Raw genomic sequence first — 21,146 nt, forward strand, 5'->3', positions numbered from 1 at the left:
TTTTCATAAGGAGCTGCTTCAAAGAACTGACCGGCACTTTTTTTTTTTTTTTTTTTTTCACCGAGTTTTTCAAAACCTGGAATACCTTCAAAAACCTCTGTGCGCACCGAGCCTTAGATGGGTAAAATGGGCGACTAGTTTCTTGTTTTTGTGCTGGGTCTAATATTGTCACAATACCAGGCACAACCTGCGGATTGGGGCGGCGCTGTATATTTGGTATAAATGGGGGCCAGCTGGGTCCGGTTCTTGCCCTGCAGAGCGGATGTCGGGACCCCGGCTCGGTCTCCTGTGCCCCCAGGCTGCGGCCGGATCATGAGCAGCAGCTCTCAGACTTTCTGTCTTGCTCTGCAGACCAGGACATTTCTGGCATAGTTTGCATGGCGCCTCATGTTTACTGCGCCGCAGAACCCAGGATTCCTCCAGCTCTTCTCATGAGGATCCTGATGTTAGAAAAACAAAGTCTCGCTCCTCCCTCCCTGTTTTCTAGTTGATTATTATCTCTGCACGGAACATTTACCACCACGTCTGATGGAGAAATCTCCGCAATGTTTGAAGGAACAACAATTTTGAAGCCTCGTCTCTGCATTCATTTATGTCTCTCGGATAAACAGTGAGGTCCAGAAATATTTGGACAGTGACACAAGTTTTGGCAATTTATCTGTTCACCAAAATATATTCCAGATCCAGTTCTATAATCAGTATCGGCTGGAAGTGCCGACTCTCAACTGTAATCTGAGGGATTTCACGTCCAAATTAGAGGAAGGGTTTAGGAATTACAGTTCTTTAATATGGAGTTACCTCTTTTTCAAGGCACCAAACGTAATTGGACATTTATCTCAGAAGCGCTTTAATGAGCTGCATGGGCTATTCTCCATTAATCCATCATCAATTAAGCAGGTAAAAGGTCTGGAGCTGATTCCAGACTCGGCATTTGCATTTGGAAGCCGTTGCTGTGAACCCACAACAGGCGGTTATAGGAGCTCTCAATGGAAGAGAAACATACATCATTAAGCTGATAAACAAGGAGAAATCCACCAGAAAGATAACAGAAATGTGAGGAGCAGCCAAATCTTCAGTTCGTACATTTTGCTGCTCAGGAACTCGCGAAGGCCTGGTCATCTCCGGGAGACAACAGTGGTGGATGATCACAGAATTCTTCTTGTGGTGAAGAAAAAACCCTTCACAACATCCACCCGAGGGAAGAACACTCTCTGGGAAAGTGGTGTCTCAGTATCTAACCTCACCATAAAGAGAAGACTTCATGAAAGCAAATACCAAGGGGTCACCAAGGCGCAAACCATTAATCAACCTGAAAATAGGCCAGATTAGACTTTGCCAAAAAATCTGAAGAAGCCGCTCAGTTCTGGAAAAGAAAACTAAGATCAACCTGATCCAGAATGATGGGTAAAAAGTTGTCTGGAGGAGGCTTGAAGCGGCTTCTGATCCGCGGCACATCCTGTGTAACATGGTGAAGGCGGTATAATGGCGCGGGCATGCATGGCTGCCAGTGGCATCGGGCCACTAGTGGTTAGTGATGATGTGACTGAAGACAGAAGCAGCCGGATGAATCCTGTGTGAACAGATTCAGCCACATGCAGCAAGTTAGATTGGACGACGCTTCACAGGACAGACGGACAATGACCCAAAACATCCTGCCAAAGCAAAGAAGTGGAATATTCTGCAATGGCAGAGTCCTCATCAGATCTCAGCACCATTAAGCCGCACTTCACAGGATGAAGACAAAACTGAAGACAGAGCCACAAATAAGCGAGAACTGAAGTCACTGCCATAAAGGTGGCAAAGACTCACACCGGAGACCAGTAATGGTGACGTCCATGGCCTTCAGAATTCAGGCAGTCATTGCTGCAAAGCCTCACACAGGAGGAAACCAGCGATGGTGATGCCCATGGCCTCCAGACTTCAGGCCATCATTCCTGCAAAGCCTCACACAGGAAGAAACCAGGGATGGTGGCATCCATGGCCTCCAGAATTCAGGCCGTCATTGCTGCAAAACCTCAAACAGGAGGAAACCAGCGATGGTGACGTCCATGGCCTCCAGACTTCAGGCCGTCAGTGCTGCAAAGCCTCACACAGGATGAAACCAGCGATGGTGATGGCCATGACCTTCAGAATTCAGGCCGTCACTGCTGCAAAACCTCAAACAGGAGGAAACCAGCGATGGTTGACAGCCATGGCATCCAGGCTTCAGGCCATCAGTGCTGCAAAGCCTCACACAGGAGGAAACCAGTGATGGTGACGTCAATGGCCTCCATGTAGAAAAGCCGCGGAGACACCATCACTTGTTTCTCAGCGCAAGCAATAAATACCCAGGTCTTGATCTCCCTGAGGTCATTCATCCTTATGTTTATAGACTTTCTACTAGGCACTGCTCCTAATAGCCAGTTTCCTACTCCACACTGATGAGGGGCAAATACCCCGAAACAGCTGTCTGTGGATGGATACCATGTTTTGGCATATGTGGTTGTTCCTTCCCGGTGAAAGACCTGGCTATTTATTGCTTGCGTTGAGAAACAGGCGATGGTGTCTCCGCAGTGTTGGATGTTTTGATCTCCCCGATGTCATTCATCCTTATGTTTATAGTCAATGGCCTCCAGACTTCAGGCCGTCAACGCTGAAAAGCCTCACACTGGAGGAGACCAGAGATGGTGACGTCCATGGCCTCCAGACTTCAGACCGTCAGTGCTGCAAGGCCTCACAGAGGAGGAAACAAGCCACGGTGACGGCCATGGCCTGCAGACTTCAGTCCGTCATTGTGCAAAGCCTCAGACAAGAAGAAACCAGCAATGGTGATGTCCATGGCCTCCAGACTTCAGGTCGTCATTGCTGAAAATCCTCACACGGGAGGAAACCAGCAATGGTAACGACCATGGCCTCCCGACTTCAGGCCGTCATTGCTGCAAAGCCTCACACAGGAAAACCAGCGATGGCCTCCAGACTTTTGGCCGTCATTGCTGCAAAACCTCACACTGGTGACGTCCATGGCCTACAGACTTCAGTCCGTCATTGTGCAAAGCCTCAGACAAGAAGAAACCTGCAATGGTGATGTCCATGGTCTTCAGACTTCAGGCCGTCATTGCTGCAAAGCCTCACACAGGAGGAAACCAGCGATGGTGACGTCCATGGCCTCCAGAATTCAGGCCATCATTCCTGCAAAGCCTCACACAGGAGGAGACCAGTGAAGGTAACGACCATGACCCCAGACTTCAGGCCGTCATTGCTGCAAAGGATTCTCTACAAAGGACTAAATAACATTTTATTGTATGGTAACGTTTATTGTCCAATTACTTTTGAGCCCCTGAAATGAGGACAGGGCCCCCATATATCACGCAGTATAGAGGGCAGATCCCCTTATATAGCTCACAGTCGAGCGGACAGATCCCCCCATATAGCGGGCAGTAGAGCGGATGGATGCCTTTCTGCGGACATTCCCACTATCATCATGGGCGACTTCAACATCCCCATTGACACTTCCCTCTCAGCTGCCACTAAACTTCTATCTCTTGCTCCTTCGGCCTCACTCAATGGTCTTCTGCAGCCACTCACAAAGATGGTCACACACTGGACCTCATCTTCACCCACCTCTGCTCTCTATCTAACCTCTCTAACTCACCTCTTCCACTCTCTGACCACAACTTTCTCACATTCTCATCTCTCTCCACTCCATGTCTACAATCCCCACCCCACAAACTTTCACACCCTCGCAGAAATCTTAAACATCTTGACCTACATTCATTCTCTGAATCCCTCCTCCCTCTCACAGACATAAGTTCCATACACAATGCGGATGACGCTGCCGCTCTATATAACACCACAATAGCTGTAGCTTTGGAATCTGCTGCCCCTCTTACACATACCAAAGCTCGCAAAATCAACAGACAGCCCTGGCACACCAGCCTGACCAAAGAACTGAGGCGAGCTTCCAGGGCTGCTGAGCGCAGATGGAATAGATCCCACTCTAACGAGCACTTCATCACATTCAAACAGTCCCTCACTACTTTCAAGACCACACTCGCCACAGCTAAACAAACCTACTTCTCATCTCTCATATCCTCCCTGTCTCACAACCCTAAACAGTTATTCAACACCTTCAACTCTCTCCTCCGTCCCCCAGCACCTCCTCCCTCCCCACTTATCTCCGCTGAAGACTTTGCCTCATTTTTCAAGCAGAAGATTGATAGCATTAGAGACCGTTTTGGTCAACAACCCCCAGAGCCCTTCCTCCCGACTTCCCAGCCCTCCACCTCCAAAACCAACTTCTCCACCATTACAGAAGACGGACTCTCCACTCTACTCTCAAGATCGCATCTCACCACCTGTGCACTTGACCCGATCCCATCCCACCTCATCCCAAACCTCACCACAATCTTCATCCCAACCCTAACCCATCTCTTCAACCTATCACTAACAACTGGTGTTTTCCCCTCAAGCTTTAAACATGCCTCCATCACACCTATCCTCAAAAAGCCCTCTCTTGACCCATCCTCTATATCTAGCTATCGCCCTATATCACTTCTCCCTTGTGCCTCCAAACTACTGGAACAACACGTCCATCTTGAACTGTCCTCCCATCTCTCTTCTTGCTCCCTCTTTGACCGCCTACAATCTGGCTTCCGGTCACACCATTCCACCGAAACTGCCCTAACTAAAGTCACCAATGACCTCTTAACCGCCAAGAGCAAGCGACACTACTCTGTCCTCCTCCTCCTCGACCTATCGGCTGCCTTTGACACAGTGGACCATTCCCTATTACTACAGATCCTCTCATCCCTTGGCATCACAGACTTGGCCCTATCCTGGATCTCATCATACCTAACAGACCGGACATTCAGCGTCTCCCACTCACACACCACCTCCTCACCTCGCCCCCTATCTGTCGGAGTCCCACAAGGTTCAGTCCTAGGGCCCCTGCTCTTCTCCATATACACCTTTGGCCTGGGACAGCTCATAGAATCTCATGGCTTTCAGTATCACCTCTATGCTGACGACACACAGATCTACATCTCTGGACCAGATATCACCTCCCTACTAACCAGAATACCTCAATGTCTGTCCGCTATTTCATCCTTCTTCTCCGCTAGATTTCTAAAACTTAACATGGACAAAACAGAATTCATCATCTTTCCCCCATCTCACGTGACCCCCCCCCCCCCCCCCCCCCCCCCAACGAACCTATCCATTACAGTGCATGGCTGCCCACTCTCCCCAGTCCCACAAGCTCGCTGTCTTGGGGTAATCCTTGACGCTGATCTCCTTCAAACCCCCCCCCCTATATAGCGCGCGCGCAGTAGAGCGGACAGATCCCCCCATATAGCGCGCAGTAGAGCGGACAGATCCCCCTATATAGCGCACAGTAGAGCGGGCAGATCCCCTCTATAGCGCGCAGTAGAGCGGACAGACCCCCCCTATATAGTGCGCAGTAGAGCGGGCAGATCCCCCTCTATAGCACGCAGTTGAGTGGACAGATCCTCCTATATAGCGCACAGTACAGCGGGCAGATCCCCTATATAGCGCGCAGTACAGCGGGCAGATCCCCCTATATAGCACACAGTACAGCGGACAGATCCCCCCTATATAGCGCGCACGCAGTAGAGCGGACAGATCCCCCCCCCTATATAGCGCGCACACAGTAGAGCGGACAGATCCCCCCATATAGCGCGCAGTAGAGCGGACAGATCCCCCTATATAGCGCACAGTAGAGCGGGCAGATCCCCTCTATAGCGCGCAGTAGAGCGGACAGACCCCCCCTATATAGTGCGCAGTAGAGCGGACAGATCCCCCTCTATAGCACGCAGTTGAGTGGACAGATCCTCCTATATAGCGCACAGTACAGCGGGCAGATCCCCTATATAGCGCGCAGTACAGCGGGCAGATCCCCCTATATAGCGCGCAGTACAGCGGGCAGATCCCCCTATATAGCGCCCAGTACAGCAGACAGATCCCCCTATATAGCGCCCCGTCGAGCGGACCGATCCTCCTATATAGCAGACAGATCCCCTCTATAGCACACAGTAGTGCAGAGCTGCTGTACTGAGCACTATAGACCCCCTTCCCTATGTTATACCGGCGGGATATCAGGAGCCGCTCTTGCGTCATTGTCACGTGTGATTATTATTAGCGGCCGGTTTATTCTCCGGGGACGGCTGATGACTTTCCCACGGCCTCGCTGCGCTGTCTGGTTTCTGAAGGAGCAGGACTGCAGCCCGATCCGGTGACACTTCCCTCCATGCAGCGTCTTGTGCGTTTACGTCCCGTCCATTATCGCTGCTCCGCGTCATCGTGTCTTTCCAATCGCTGAGACTTTACTGCATTTCCAAACCAGGAAAGTGACCCCAGAAAACGGCAGAAGGGAGCCGTCTGTAGCCCCCCGGGTGGCAGAGTGTGGTCAGGGTAAATTTCCAGGTGGTCTTCTGTACATGGAAGGTTGCCAACAATAAGGTCCCCAGCATCTGCGGACATTACTGTGTGCACGTATCCGACTGGCCTGAATGTGCACGGATCTCTCCGCTGACGTCTGAAAGTTAAAGAAACAGTTGAGCGACGCGGTTCCTCCTCTATAATCGCCATTTTTGTTCCTTTTCTTTTAATTCTTCACATTTTGCCTTTTTCCTTCACAGGCGATGATAAATTTGGACGCAAGATTGTCATGTTCAGCGCCTGCCGCCTGCCCCCCTGTCACGAGCTCGATCATGTCAAACTCCTGCAGTAAGTGTGTGTCGTACGCCCGTCGTGTTGGGTGGTCTGCGCATCCCCCCGCACCGGCATCAGTAATCTGCCCCCTTATTGCAGGCCAGGAGTGCAGGGAGGCTGAGGGCGCAGCAGCCGGGCCGCTCCTCCATCCGATGCTTTCCTCCTCTCCATGTTTGGTGTTCGCCCGTCTGCATTCCTTCTAGTTTTATTGCTTTTTCCTGCCGTGTTTTTACCCCCTTCTGTGTTTTGGCTCCAGAAGAATCCAAATTCTAACTTTTATAGGAAGGTTCATCACCGCAGGCTTCCACAAAATCAGTCATGTCATGAAGCAGAAAGGAGCGAGCGGGCTGCACTGGGGCAAATCCTCCGCATGCAGACCCCTTATATATTAGTGGGACTGATCCGACGGGGAAACAAATGGGAGCTCAAGCATCAGCCCCTCCACTGTCAGCTAATGCCCAAACTGACTACTGCCTGTATACACTGAGGCCATGCGTGGCATACAGTGTTCCTGAAACGGCGCCACTACTGTCGGTGTCTGGTATTGCAGCTCCTCTTTTTTTTTTTTTTTCCCATCGGAGGAGCTGAGCTGCAGACGCACATCATGGACAGGTGGTAACGCACAGCCATGTGTTTCTAACCCGATGCAGGACCCCATCGCTCTCACAGATTATGACGATTTTTTTCTGGTACAGAAAATGTAAATCCGTCTTCTGTAACTTTTTCTTTTTCCCCCGTTTTTCCTGCAGGTATCTGAAGCACACGCTGGACCAGTACGTGGAGAGCGATTACACGCTGGTTTACCTGCACCACGGCCTGACCAGCGATAACAAGCCGTCTCTGGGATGGCTGAGAGACGCCTATCGAGAGTTCGATCGCAAGTGAGTGCGTGCACCATGTCGCCAACCGAGGAGACACCCGCACGCGGTTAGGTCCGCGATGGGAGGATTTCCTGCCTTATCCCTCGCCATTTTATAGGCACACAGTGACTCATGAAGTAAAGGAGTAGTAAATTTCTGACTGCAAAGAGGAAAGCTTAAACCAAGGAAAGGCCGCCGCGTGTCCTCCTCGCTATGTGCTGCAGACGGCACCACTAGAGATGTATCTGTAATCTCTAGTACTGGTGAATGGTGACTGATCTGCATCTTATTATCAAAGTATAGACTCTGACTTTAATCACACTTACATATGCAATGCAAGAAACTCGCGAATCAATACCCTGCACTTCCGGCGGCACTCGGGACCGCATGTATTTCTATTCAGCCGAACGCTACGGTCCTGAGTGCCGGGACTTGTTGTGAGAGACTCACACGAGTTTCTCGCATTGAACTCGCAAGTGTGACCCCGGCCTAAGTCTGTTTTCCACTGGATAAATGTATGATTGGTGGACGCCCACCGATCCTGCGTGGCTGTGGTGCACGACTCCCTCCTGTGGGCTGATAGGTGCAGTAATGGGCCTGTATGACCACGGCTCTCTCAGACAGTGATTGGGGAGATGAACCAGTAGTTCTGCAGCACCCACGTCCGTACTCTGACAGCCCTGCCACCCTCCTCCTAGGTACTGCTGTCCCAGACCCAGCGTGATGCGTCGAGCCTACTAATCAGAAGTGACTCTTGGGGTCCAGCAGGTAAGAGGAGGATCGCAGGGCTTCTATCTGGCAGCCACAGGTTACTGACATGACCGCAGAACCGGGGTCCTGGGAATCAAGACGCTCGTATCTTGTGTTTGCACTCGCAGTACATAGAGGACTGAATGTACTGCTCCATCCTCCCTGAGTCTTATCTTGGGGGGCTGCATCCGTGATAATCTATCAGCAGAACGTTGTCTATGGTTATTCTGCACGTGCCCCCCGAGCAGCACTGGGCTGGGGGGATGCAGCTGTGCTCGGTCTGGATTGCAGAGATCGCTGTCTGTAGTTTCTGCCTTTGATCTTTTCCGTGTCCATGGAGAAGGCTCAGCAGGGAACACGACCGCGGCTCTGCGCGATTTGTATATATCCCGCTGACGTCTGCAGGAGGGGAAATATTCCAAAGCGTGCGTCGTCTATCACTGTCCCCCTGATGCTCCTTTTCTCATTTTTTTTTTTTTTTTTTTTTTTAAATATACATGATACAATTCAGCATCTCCAAAGACCTCAATGCCACGCAGGTTGCAGGTGGCGTCATGGCTCAGTAATTTTCATCGCCCATTAACTTTTTGGTGTCCTGGGTTTTGATCAGACCAGGAAATGTCTGGGGGCAGGGAGACCATAGCTGCCATTGTATTGAGGACCTTGATATGGGTGAAAGCGGCAGATTTAGCCGTCTGACTCCTCCCCGTTGTATATGGCGGAACTGCCATACTTTTTTGATGTCACATTTACATATATTAGAGGATGCACTGTTATAGTCACTTAAGCGTTACATCTCCACCTATGCCTTCTTCTTCTTACAGGTACAAGAAGAACATCAAGGCTTTGTACATCGTGCACCCCACCATGTTCATCAAGACCTTACTGATCCTGTTCAAACCTATAATAAGGTAAAGGGAAGGTGGGCTGCCGGCTCCACTGACGGGTATTAAAGGGTTTGCCCTGCTCCTGTCACCTCCATGTTGTGAGCATAGCAAGTGACGTCACGTCTGCCGATACCGGCCAGTACAGGTGCACAATACCTGCCGCTCCCGCACCTGTCCCATCCGGCAGATGTAAACTATGTCACCTACCCTGCTCACCTCAATATGGAAGTGATAGGAGCAGGAAGAACCCTTTAAGACCCTTCCATATGGCTGTATTGTTGGCTCTGATAAACATGGCGGCGGTGGGCTGTGGGCACAAGTGTACGGAGCCGGTGCCAACTGTGTATACAGCTCGTGGCTCGTGCCATTGGAGGTAGCCCCCATCATGGAAGGTTATAAGCAGCTCAAAATCTAGAAAATGAATCAAAATCTTTTTCGGAAAAGTTAATAAAGAAAAATAAGTAACTTTAGTTTTGCTGCCGTCGCACTGACCTGCAGAATTGCGCTAATCCTGAATTTTTCCTGCAGATTGAATTTGGGGAAAAATAAAAATCCGAGCAATAACGGCGGCATTTCTTTATTCCTTCACTATTCCTCCCCTCAAATATTTTTTTCCTGTTTTCTAATACTTTGAATTAAATCTAAGAAAACAATGGGCACAATGGGAAGGGGTTAAATGATGAGTTGTTGTTTTCATTACCTATAAATGAACACAGTTTTGTGTTAAATTAATAATGATGGTGACGATCAGTTAATTATTTATTTTTATTTTTCAGCTTCAAGTTTGGCCGGAAAATTTTCTACGCAAATTATCTGAGTGAATTGGAGGAGATTGTGAAGTTGGATCAGTTGGGGATCCCGAAATCAGTCCTCAAGTAATCATCACTAAACGGGGTTTTGCAGGAATACAAACACATGATTGCCTCCCAGAAGCAGCGCCACCGTTGTCAACAGGTTGTGTCTGGTATTGCAGCTCAACACTGTTGAAGTGATTGGTGCAGAATTGCAATACCACACACAACCTGTAAACGGGGTGGCGCTGTGTTTGAAAGAAAGTAAGTGAGGGTCTCGCTGTGTAATGCCAGACACGCAGGCTCCTCTATATAGTGAGGGTCTCGCTGTGTAATGCCGGACACACGGCTCCTCTATATAGTGAGGGTCTCTCTGTGTAATGCCGGACACACGGCTCCTCTATATAGTGAGGGTCTCTCTGTGTAATGCCGGGCACACGGCTCCTCTATATAGTGAGGGTCTCTCTGTGTAATGCCGGACACACGGCTCCTCTATATAGTGAGGGGCTCTCTGTATAATGCCAGACACGCAGGCTCCTCTATATAGTGAGGGTCTCGCTGTGTAATGCCAGACACGCAGGCTCCTCTATATAGTGAGGGTCTCTCTGTGTAATGCCGGACACACGGCTCCTCTATATAGTGAGGGTCTCTCTGTGTAATGTCGGACACACGGCTCCTCTATATAGTGAGGGGCTCTCTGTATAATGTCGGACACACGGCTCCTCTATATAGTGAGGGGCTCTCTGTGTAATGCCGGGCACACGGCTCCTCTATATAGTGAGGGTCTCTGTGTAATGTCGGACACACGGCTCCTCTATATAGTGAGGGGCTCTCTGTATAATGTCGGACACACGGCTCCTCTATATAGTGAGGGGCTCTCTGTATAATGCCGGACACACGGCTCCTCTATATAGTGAGGGTCTCTGTGTAATGTCGGACACACGGCTCCTCTATATAGTGAGGGTCTCTCTGTGTAATGCCGGGCACACGGCTCCTCTATATAGTGAGGGTCTCTCTGTGTAATGCCGGGCACACGGCTCCTCTATATAGTGAGGGGCTCTCTGTGTAATGACAGACACGCAGGCTCCTCTATATAGTGAGGGGCTCTCTGTGTAATGTCGGACACACGGCTCCTCTATATAGTGAGGGGCTCTCTGTATAATGTCGGACACACGGCTCCTCTATATAGTGAGGGTCTCTGTGTAATGTCGGACACACGGCTCCTCTATATAGTGAGGGGCTCTCTGTATAATGTCGGACACACGGCTCCTCTATATAGTAAGGGTCTCTCTGTATAATGTCGGACACACGGCTCCTCTATATAGTGAGGGTCTCTCTGTGTAATGCCGGGCACACGGCTCCTCTATATAGTGAGGGGCTCTCTGTATAATGTCGGACACACGGCTCCTCTATATAGTGAGGGGCTCTCTGTATAATGTCGGACACACGGCTCCTCTATATAGTGAGGGGCTCTCTGTGTAATGACAGACACGCAGGCTCCTCTATATAGTGAGGGGCTCTCTGTGTAATGCCGGACACACGGCTCCTCTATATAGTGAGGGTCTCTCTGTGTAATGCCGGGCACACGGCTCCTCTATATAGTGAGGGGCTCGCTGTATAATGTCGGACACACGGCTCCTCTATATAGTGAGGGTCTCTCTGTGTAATGCCGGGCACACGGCTCCTCTATATAGTGAGGGGCTCTCTGTATAATGTCGGACACACGGCTCCTCTATATAGTAAGGGTCTCTCTGTATAATGTCGGACACACGGCTCCTCTATATAGTGAGGGTCTCTGTGTAATGACGGACACACGGCTCCTCTATATAGTGAGGGGCTCTCTGTATAATGTCGGACACACGGCTCCTCTATATAGTGAGGGTCTCTCTGTGTAATGCCGGGCACACGGCTCCTCTATATAGTGAGGGGCTCTCTGTGTAATGCCGGGCACACGGCTCCTCTATATAGTGAGGGGCTCTCTGTATAATGCCGGGCACACGGCTCCTCTATATAGTGAGGGGCTCTCTGTATAATGCCGGGCACACGGCTCCTCTATATAGTGAGGGGCTCTCTGTATAATGCCGGACACACGGCTCCTCTATATAGTGAGGGGCTCTCTGTGTAATGCCGGGCACACGGCTCCTCTATATAGTGAGGGGCTCTCTGTGTAATGCCGGGCACACGGCTCCTCTATATAGTGAGGGGCTCTCTGTGTAATGCCGGGCACACGGCTCCTCTATATAGTAAGGGTCTCTCTGTGTAATGACGGACACACGGCTCCTCTATATAGTGAGGGGCTCTCTGTGTAATGCCGGGCACACGGCTCCTCTATATAGTGAGGGGCTCTCTGTATAATGTCGGACACACGGCTCCTCTATATAGTGAGGGGCTCTCTGTATAATGTCGGACACACGGCTCCTCTATATAGTGAGGGGCTCTCTGTGTAATGACAGACACGCAGGCTCCTCTATATAGTGAGGGGCTCTCTGTGTAATGCCGGACACACGGCTCCTCTATATAGTGAGGGGCTCGCTGTATAATGCCGGGCACACGGCTCCTCTATATAGTGAGGGGCTCTCTGTATAATGTCGGACACACGGCTCCTCTATATAGTGAGGGGCTCTCTGTATAATGTCGGACACACGGCTCCTCTATATAGTAAGGGTCTCTCTGTGTAATGACGGACACGCAGGCTCCTCTATATAGTGAGGGGCTCTCTGTATAATGCCGGGCACACGGCTCCTCTATATAGTGAGGGGCTCTCTGTGTAATGCCGGACACACGGCTCCTCTATATAGTGAGGGGCTCTCTGTGTAATGCCGGGCACACGGCTCCTCTATATAGTGAGGGGCTCTCTGTATAATGCCGGACACACGGCTCCTCTATATAGTGAGGGGCTCTCTGTGTAATGCCGGGCACACGGCTCCTCTATATAGTGAGGGGCTCTCTGTGTAATGCCGGGCACACGGCTCCTCTATATAGTGAGGGGCTCTCTGTGTAATGACGGACACGCAGGCTCCTCTATATAGTGAGGGGCTCTCTGTATAATGCCGGGCACACGGCTCCTCTATATAGTGAGGGGCTCTCTGTATAATGTCGGACACACGGCTCCTCTATATAGTGAGGGGCTCTCTGTATAATGTCGGACACACGGCTCCTCTATATAGTGAGGGGCTCTCTGTATAATGTCGGACACACGGCTCCTCTATATAGTAAGGGTCTCTCTGTATAATGTCGGACACACGGCTCCTCTATATAGTGAGGGTCTCTCTGTGTAATGACGGACACGCAGGCTCCTCTATATAGTGAGGGGCTCTCTGTATAATGCCGGGCACACGGCTCCTCTATATAGTGAGGGGCTCTCTGTGTAATGCCGGACACACGGCTCCTCTATATAGTGAGGGGCTCTCTGTATAATGCCGGACACACGGCTCCTCTATATAGTGAGGGGCTCGCTGTGTAATGCCGGACACACGGCTCCTCTATATAGTGAGGGGCTCTCTGTGTAATGCCGGGCACACGGCTCCTCTATATAGTGAGGGGCTCTCTGTATAATGCCGGGCACACGGCTCCTCTATATAGTGAGGGGCTCTCTGTGTAATGCCGGACACACGGCTCCTCTATATAGTGAGGGGCTCTCTGTGTAATGCCGGGCACACGGCTCCTCTATATAGTGAGGGGCTCTCTGTATAATGTCAGACACACGGCTCCTCTATATAGTAAGGGTCTCTCTGTGTAATGCCGGGCACACGGCTCCTCTATATAGTGAGGGTCTCTCTGTATAATGCCGGGCACACGGCTCCTCTATATAGTGAGGGGCTCTCTGTATAATGTCGGACACACGGCTCCTCTATATAGTGAGGGGCTCTCTGTATAATGTCGGACACACGGCTCCTCTATATAGTAAGGGTCTCTCTGTGTAATGACGGACACGCAGGCTCCTCTATATAGTGAGGGTCTCTCTGTGTAATGCCGGGCACACGGCTCCTCTATATAGTGAGGGGCTCTCTGTATAATGTCGGACACACGGCTCCTCTATATAGTGAGGGGCTCTCTGTATAATGTCGGACACACGGCTCCTCTATATAGTGAGGGTCTCTGTATAATGTCGGACACACGGCTCCTCTATATAGTGAGGGTCTCTGTATAATGTCGGACACACGGCTCCTCTATATAGTGAGGGTCTCTGTATAATGTCGGACACACGGCTCCTCTATATAGTGAGGGGCTCTCTGTATAATGTCGGACACACGGCTCCTCTATATAGTAAGGGTCTCTCTGTGTAATGACGGACACGCAGGCTCCTCTATATAGTGAGGGGCTCTCTGTATAATGCCGGGCACACGGCTCCTCTATATAGTGAGGGGCTCTCTGTGTAATGCCGGGCACACGGCTCCTCTATATAGTGAGGGGCTCTCTGTATAATGCCGGACACACGGCTCCTCTATATAGTGAGGGGCTCTCTGTATAATGCCGGGCACACGGCTCCTCTATATAGTGAGGGGCTCTCTGTATAATGCCGGACACACGGCTCCTCTATATAGTGAGGGGCTCTCTGTATAATGCCGGACACACGGCTCCTCTATATAGTGAGGGGCTCGCTGTGTAATGTCGGACAAGCAGGCTCCTCTATATAGTGAGGGGCTCTCTGTATAATGCCGGGCACACGGCTCCTCTATATAGTGAGGGGCTCTCTGTGTAATGCCGGGCACACGGCTCCTCTATATAGTGAGGGGCTCTCTGTGTAATGCCGGACACACGGCTCCTCTACAGGTCCTTCTCAAAAAATTAGCATATAGTGTTAAATTTCATTATTTACCATAATGTAATGATTACAATTAAACTTTCATATATTATAGATTCATTATCCACCAACTGAAATTTGTCAGGTCTTTTATTGTTTTAATACTGATGATTTTGGCATACAACTCCTGATAACCCAAAAAACCTGTCTCAATAAATTAGCATATCAAGAAAAGGTTCTCTAAACGACCTATTACCCTAATCTTCTGAATCAACTAATTAACTCTAAACACATGCAAAAGATACCTGAGGCTTTTATAAACTCCCTGCCTGGTTCATTACTCAAAACCCCCATCATGGGTAAGACTAGCGACCTGACAGATGTCAAGAAGGCCATCATTGACACCCTCAAGCAAGAGGGTAAGACCCAGAAAGAAATTTCTCAACAAATACTCTGTTCCCAGAGTGCTGTATCAAGGCACCTCAATGGTAAGTCTGTTGGAAGGAAACAATGTGGCAGAAAACGCTGTACAACGAGAAGAGGAGACCGGACCCTGAGGAAGATTGTGGAGAAGGACCGATTCCAGACCTTGGGGAACCTGAGGAAGCAGTGGACTGAGTCTGGTGTGGAAACATCCAGAGCCACCGTGCACAGGCGTGTGCAGGAAATGGGCTACAGGTGCCGCATTCCCCAGGTAAAGCCACTTTTGAACCATAAACAGCGGCAGAGGCGCCTGACCTGGGCTACAGAGAAGCAGCACTGGACTGTTGCTAAGTGGTCCCAAGTACTTTTTTCTGATGAAAGCAAATTTTGCATGTCATTCGGAAATCAAGGTGCCAGAGTCTGGAGGAAGACTGGGGAGAAGGAAATGCCAAAATGCCTGAAGTCCAGTGTCAAGTACCCACAGTCAGTGATGGTGCGGGGTGCCATGTCAGCTGCTGGTGTTGGTCCACTGTGTTTCATCAAGGGCAGGGTCAATGCAGCTAGCTATCAGGAGATTTTGGAGCACTTCATGCTTCCATCGGCTGAAATGCTTTATGGAGATGAAGATTTCATTTTTCAGCACGACCTGGCACCTGCTCACAGTGCCAAAACCACTGGTAAATGGTTTACTGACCATGGTATTACTGTGCTCAATTGGCCTGCCAACTCTCCTGACCTGAACCCCATAGAGAATCTGTGGGATATTGTGAAGAGAAAGTTGAGAGACGCAAGACCCAACACTCTGGATGAGCTTAAGGCCGCTATTGAAGCATCCTGGGCCTCCATAACCTCTCAGCAGTGTCACAGGCTGATTGCCTCCATGCCACGCCGCATTGAAGCAGTCATTTCTGCCAAAGGATTCCCGACCAAGTATTGAGTGCATAACTGAACATTATTATTTGATGGTTTTTTTGTTTGTTATTAAAAAACACTTTTATTTGATTGAATGGGTAAAATATGCTAATTTATTGAGACTGGTTTTTTGGGTTATCAGGAGATGTATGCCAAAATCATCAGTATTAAAACAATAAAAGACCTGACAAATTTCAGTTGGTGGATAATGAATCTATAATATATGAAAGTTTAATTGTAATCATTACATTATGGTAAATAATGAAATTTAACACTATATGCTAATTTTTTGAGAAGGACCTGTATATAGTGAGGGGCTCTCTGTGTAATGTCGGACAAGCAGGCTCCTCTATATAGTGAGGGGCTCTCTGTGTAATGCCGGACACACGGCTCCTCTATATAGTGAGGGACTCGCTGTGTAGCTCCTCTGGTTGGTAGAAAAGGTTCCCAAATAAATGGAGGACCCCTTTTATTATTTTATTTATTTATTAGACATTTTTTAATTAGGTATTTTTCAGGCCGTCCCTTTAATGAGCGCTCCGGCCTTATAAGTCCTGACATCTTCTCCATAGATACGATGAGCTCATCCGCTCCACAATAAAGACGACACCGTCCAGCCAGAAGACCACCCCACCGCGGCCTCCCCTGCCAAACCAGCAGTTTGGGGTCTCCCTTCAGCAGTGAGTATTTAAGGGTTTACTTTTATTTGCTTTTCCTCTTTGTTTCGTTCCTTATATCACTTTGTGTTTTCTTCAGACTCAAAGACAAACGCTCCGAAAGCGACCAGAAGATTCCCCAAGTCGTGCAAGAGACCGTGGCCTATCTGAGGATGAACGGTCAGTGCCGGGAATATCGTGCAATCTCCTGATACACAGTACAGGGATAATGCACACAGTGATGTCACAGTACAGGGATAATACACACAGTGATGTCACAGTACAGGGATAATACACACAGTGATGTCACAGTACTGGGATAATACACACAGTGATGTCACAGTACTGGGATAATACACACAGTGATGTCACAGTACTGGGATAATACACACAGCGATGTCACAGTACAGGGATAATACACGCAGCGATGTCACAGTACAGGGATAATGCACACAGTGATGTTGCAGCAGAGGGATAATGCACACAGCAATGTTGCAGTAGAGGGATAATGCACACAGTGATGTTGCAGTAGAGGGATAATGCACACAGTGATGTCACAGTACAGGGATAATGCACACAGTGATGTTGCAGTAGAGAGATAATGCACACAGCAATGTTGCAGTAGAGGGATAATACACACAGTGATGTCACAGTACAGGGATAATACACACAGTGATGTCACAGTAGAGGGATAATGCACACAGTGATGTTGCAGTAGAGGGATAATACACGCAGCGATGTCACAGTACAGGGATAATGCACACAGTGATGTTGCAGTAGAGAGATAATGCACACAGCAATGTTGCAGTAGAGGGATAATACACACAGTGATGTCACAGTAGAGGGATAATGCACACAGTGATGTTGCAGTAGAGGGATAATACACACAGTGATGTCACAGTACAGGGATACTGCACGCAGTGATGTCGCAGAGTTCTGTTAATGTCCATTTACACTCGATGCTGATCAGGATTATTTTTGGTATCTTGTGGTCTCGCCAGACTGCCGAATATGCTGTGAATCTTAGTTCTTCTGTGACCTGTTCTTGATCGTGGTTTTCGGCAGCACATCATGTGATGTAAACAGGACTTGTGCTGCCAAGAACAATGGCAGCCTATAGGCCCTAGATGATCTGTCACAGATGCATTGCTGGTTGTTCGGCGCACACGTGGCCGGCTCTGCCTGTGTAGACGGGCTAATAAATGGCCGCTGACAGGTGGTCTATGACCCTGCGCATCGCTCTGCAGAGAATAAACCAAGAATAGTTGAAGCGAGACTGTAATGATGGATGCAGTGGCCGTGGTCTCTCCCGACAGCTCGGGCCTCGGCTTCCTGCTCCGTTATGACTTCTTGGTTGTTGTACACACATGCAGTATGGCCGTAGCGACTCGGGCAGGGTTTCACCTGTGACTTCTTTGGTCTTGCAGCGTTGAGTACAGAGGGAATTTTCCGGAGGTCGGCCAGCACCCAGGTGGTACGAGAAGTTCAGCAGAAGTATAATATTGGTGAGTATGAAAGCTGCTCCAAAGTGATCGGAGAGATCAGCTGTGATCACTGAGGATCCTGGTGGCGAGTGCTCAGTGTCTGTGCAGCGCCACCACAGGGGAAATGAGGTATTACACAATGTCCATATAGATAATGGGGTAACATATGGTCGTCGGATCCTCCCGATCCGCAGACGGTCTGTGTAGCTGCTTCGTCCTCAGGTGAGAAGGGCCCTAAACATCGCGCCCAATGTCACACTCACAAATCATTTCTGCATTTTTCCCAATTTTTTGTGTCCGTTCACCCAAAAACTGTGTGAAATCTTGTGCAGTGTGGTGTAGGAAGGCAGGACGCTGGCATGGGATGCTGGGAGTGGTAGTCTCGCAGCCTCAGGTTACAAACCACTGATGAGTGACAGATTGCTCATTGGTCCGTTCTAATGACGGCGTCTGTTCTGTCTCTCCAGGATCGCCGGTGGACTTCCAGCAGTACGACGACGTCCACCTGACCGCGGTCATCCTGAAGACCTTCCTCCGAGAGCTCCCGGACCCCCTGCTGACGTATAACCTGTACAATTACGTGGTCGGATTCTCCAGTAAGTGAAGATTGTGGCGCAATCAGATTACAGCCGACGGGGCGAAAAGATGGAGAATAGAGGCAGGGGCCCGAGTGGTCGCTGCAGGCAAATCTAGGGGAAGACGAGACCCGCGCTAAATCAAACAAGTAGCGCTGTCGCCTTTTTGCCCCTGCACAGCAGCGCTTCAGGCTCACGGTTTGTTTGTGTGTGTAGCATACATACATACATACATACATACATACATACATACATACATACATACCAAAAGTTTGGCCACACCTCATTTAAAGATTTTTCTGTATTTTCATGACTATGAAAATTGTACATTCACACTGAAGGCATCAAAACTATGAATGAACACATGTGGAATTATATACTTAACAAAAAAGTGTGAAACAACTGAAAATATGTCTTATATTCTAGGTTCTTCAAAGTAGCCACCTTTTGCTTTGATGACTGCTTTGCATTCTCCTGATGAGCTTCTAGAGGTAGTCACCGGGAATGGTTTTCACTTCACAGCTGTGCGCTGTCAGGTTTAATAAGTGGGATTTCTTGCCTTATAAATGGGGTTTGGACCATCAGTTGTGTTGTGCAGAAGTCTGGTGGATACACAGCTGATAGTCCTACTGAATAGACTGTTAGCTGCTTTTTTCTTGCCATAATACAAATTCTAAGTAACGAAAAACGAGTGGCCATCATGACTTTAAGAAATGAAGGTCAGTCAGTCCGAAAAATTGGGAAAACTTTGAAAGTGTCCCCAAGTGCAGTGGCAAAAACCATCAAGCGCTACAAAGAAACTGGCTCACATGAAGACCGCCCCAGGAAAGGAAGACCAAGAGTCACCTCTGCTTCTGAGGATAAGTTTATCCGAGTCACCAGCCTCAGAAATCGCAGGTTAACAGCAGCTCAGATTAGAGACCAGGTCAATGCCACACAGAGTTCTAGCAGCAGACACATCTCTACAACTGTTAAGAGGAGACTTTGTGCAGCAGGCCTTCATGGTAAAATAGCTGCTAGTAAACCACTGCTAAGGACAGGCAACAAGCAGAAGAGACTTGTTTGGGCTAAAGAACACAAGGAATGGACATTAGACCAGTGGAAATCTGTGCTTTGGTCGGATGAGTCCAAATTTGAGATCTTTGGTTCCTACCACCGTGTCTTTATGCGACGCAGAAAAGGTGAACGGATGGACTCTACATGCCTGGTTCCCACCGTGAAGCATGGAGGAGGAGGTGTGATGGTGTGGGGGGCTTTGCTGGTGACTGTTGGGGATTTATTCAAAATTGAAGGCATACTGAACCAGCATGGCTACCACAGCATCTTGCAGTGGCATGCTATTCCATCCGGTTTGCGTTTAGTTGGACCATCATTTATTTTTCAACAGGACAATGACCCCAAACACACCTCCAGGCTGTGTAAGGGCTATTTGACCAAGAAGGAGAGTGATGGGTGCTACGCCAGATGACTTGGCCTCCATAGTCACCAGACCTGAACCCAATCGAGATGGTTTGGGGTGAGCTGGACCGCAGAGTGAAGGCAAAAGCATCTCTGGGAACTCCTTCAAGATTGCTGGAAGACCATTCCCGGTGACTACCTCTTGAAGCTCATCAAGAGAATGCCAAGAGTGTGCAAAGCAGTCATCAAAGCAAAAGGTGGCTACTTTGAAGAACCTAGAATGTGAAACAACTGAAATTGTCTTATACTTTTTTTGTTAAGTACTGTATATAATTCCACATGTGTTAATTCATAGTTTTGATGCCTTCAGTGTGAATGTACAATTTTCATAGTCATGAAAATACAGAAAAAACTTTAACTGAGAATGTGTGTCCAAACTTTTGGTCTGTACTGTGTGTGTACATATATATAGTCGGACCCCTCTGATCATAGTGATATGGGCGAGACTGCATGGCTCAGTGAGTAGGAGCGCTGCTTTGCTGGTACGATCATTGCTGTAGGAATATGGGGGTCTGATGTCTGCCAATCATGAAGCAGAATGCCATCACTTTAATTCTCCCCGCGAATCTTTGATTTTTTTTTTTTACCACCCCCGCTGTATTCCTTCTCCGCCCCCCCCCCCCCCCCCCATGCCTCCTCGATACCCCACTGCAATGTCGGGGAGATTACGACGATGCGCTGGTTGCTGTGGACGGATATTCCCAGCAATCAGCTGCAATGATTTTATTAAAAGGTTATCCGGGATGTGTGGAGCTCCGGCCCTCTGTAACCGCTAAGGCCGGTGATTGACTATAGGCTGGCGGCCATAGACCAGCGGAGAGCGTGGTCCCCCTGAGCCAGAGCGGAGGGTCATTAATGGCCCCCACCAGCATCATCTTTGGTGATCTCTCCAGGCAGC

General features: G+C 49.2%; 2 protein-coding genes across 4 annotated transcripts in view; one reads left to right on the forward strand and one right to left on the reverse strand.

Annotated features, from left to right (window-relative positions):
• ZNF408 (zinc finger protein 408) overlaps positions 1–21,146 on the reverse strand; it is a 51,486-nt gene that overhangs the window by 23,022 nt on the left and 7,318 nt on the right. The window lies entirely within an intron of this gene.
• ARHGAP1 (Rho GTPase activating protein 1) overlaps positions 1–21,146 on the forward strand; it is a 32,679-nt gene that overhangs the window by 9,634 nt on the left and 1,899 nt on the right. For both annotated transcript variants that reach the window (XM_069740132.1, XM_069740131.1), the window contains exons 4-11: positions 6,636–6,723; positions 7,458–7,589; positions 9,143–9,229; positions 9,982–10,080; positions 16,648–16,755; positions 16,832–16,911; positions 18,159–18,236; positions 18,683–18,811. In XM_069740132.1, coding sequence (XP_069596233.1) covers positions 6,636–6,723; positions 7,458–7,589; positions 9,143–9,229; positions 9,982–10,080; positions 16,648–16,755; positions 16,832–16,911; positions 18,159–18,236; positions 18,683–18,811 — 801 coding nt within the window. The remainder of the gene's footprint in view (positions 1–6,635; positions 6,724–7,457; positions 7,590–9,142; positions 9,230–9,981; positions 10,081–16,647; positions 16,756–16,831; positions 16,912–18,158; positions 18,237–18,682; positions 18,812–21,146) is intronic.

This window comes from Ranitomeya imitator, chromosome 9 (assembly GCF_032444005.1).
Source record: "Ranitomeya imitator isolate aRanImi1 chromosome 9, aRanImi1.pri, whole genome shotgun sequence".
Lineage (NCBI taxonomy): Eukaryota > Metazoa > Chordata > Amphibia > Anura > Dendrobatidae > Ranitomeya > Ranitomeya imitator.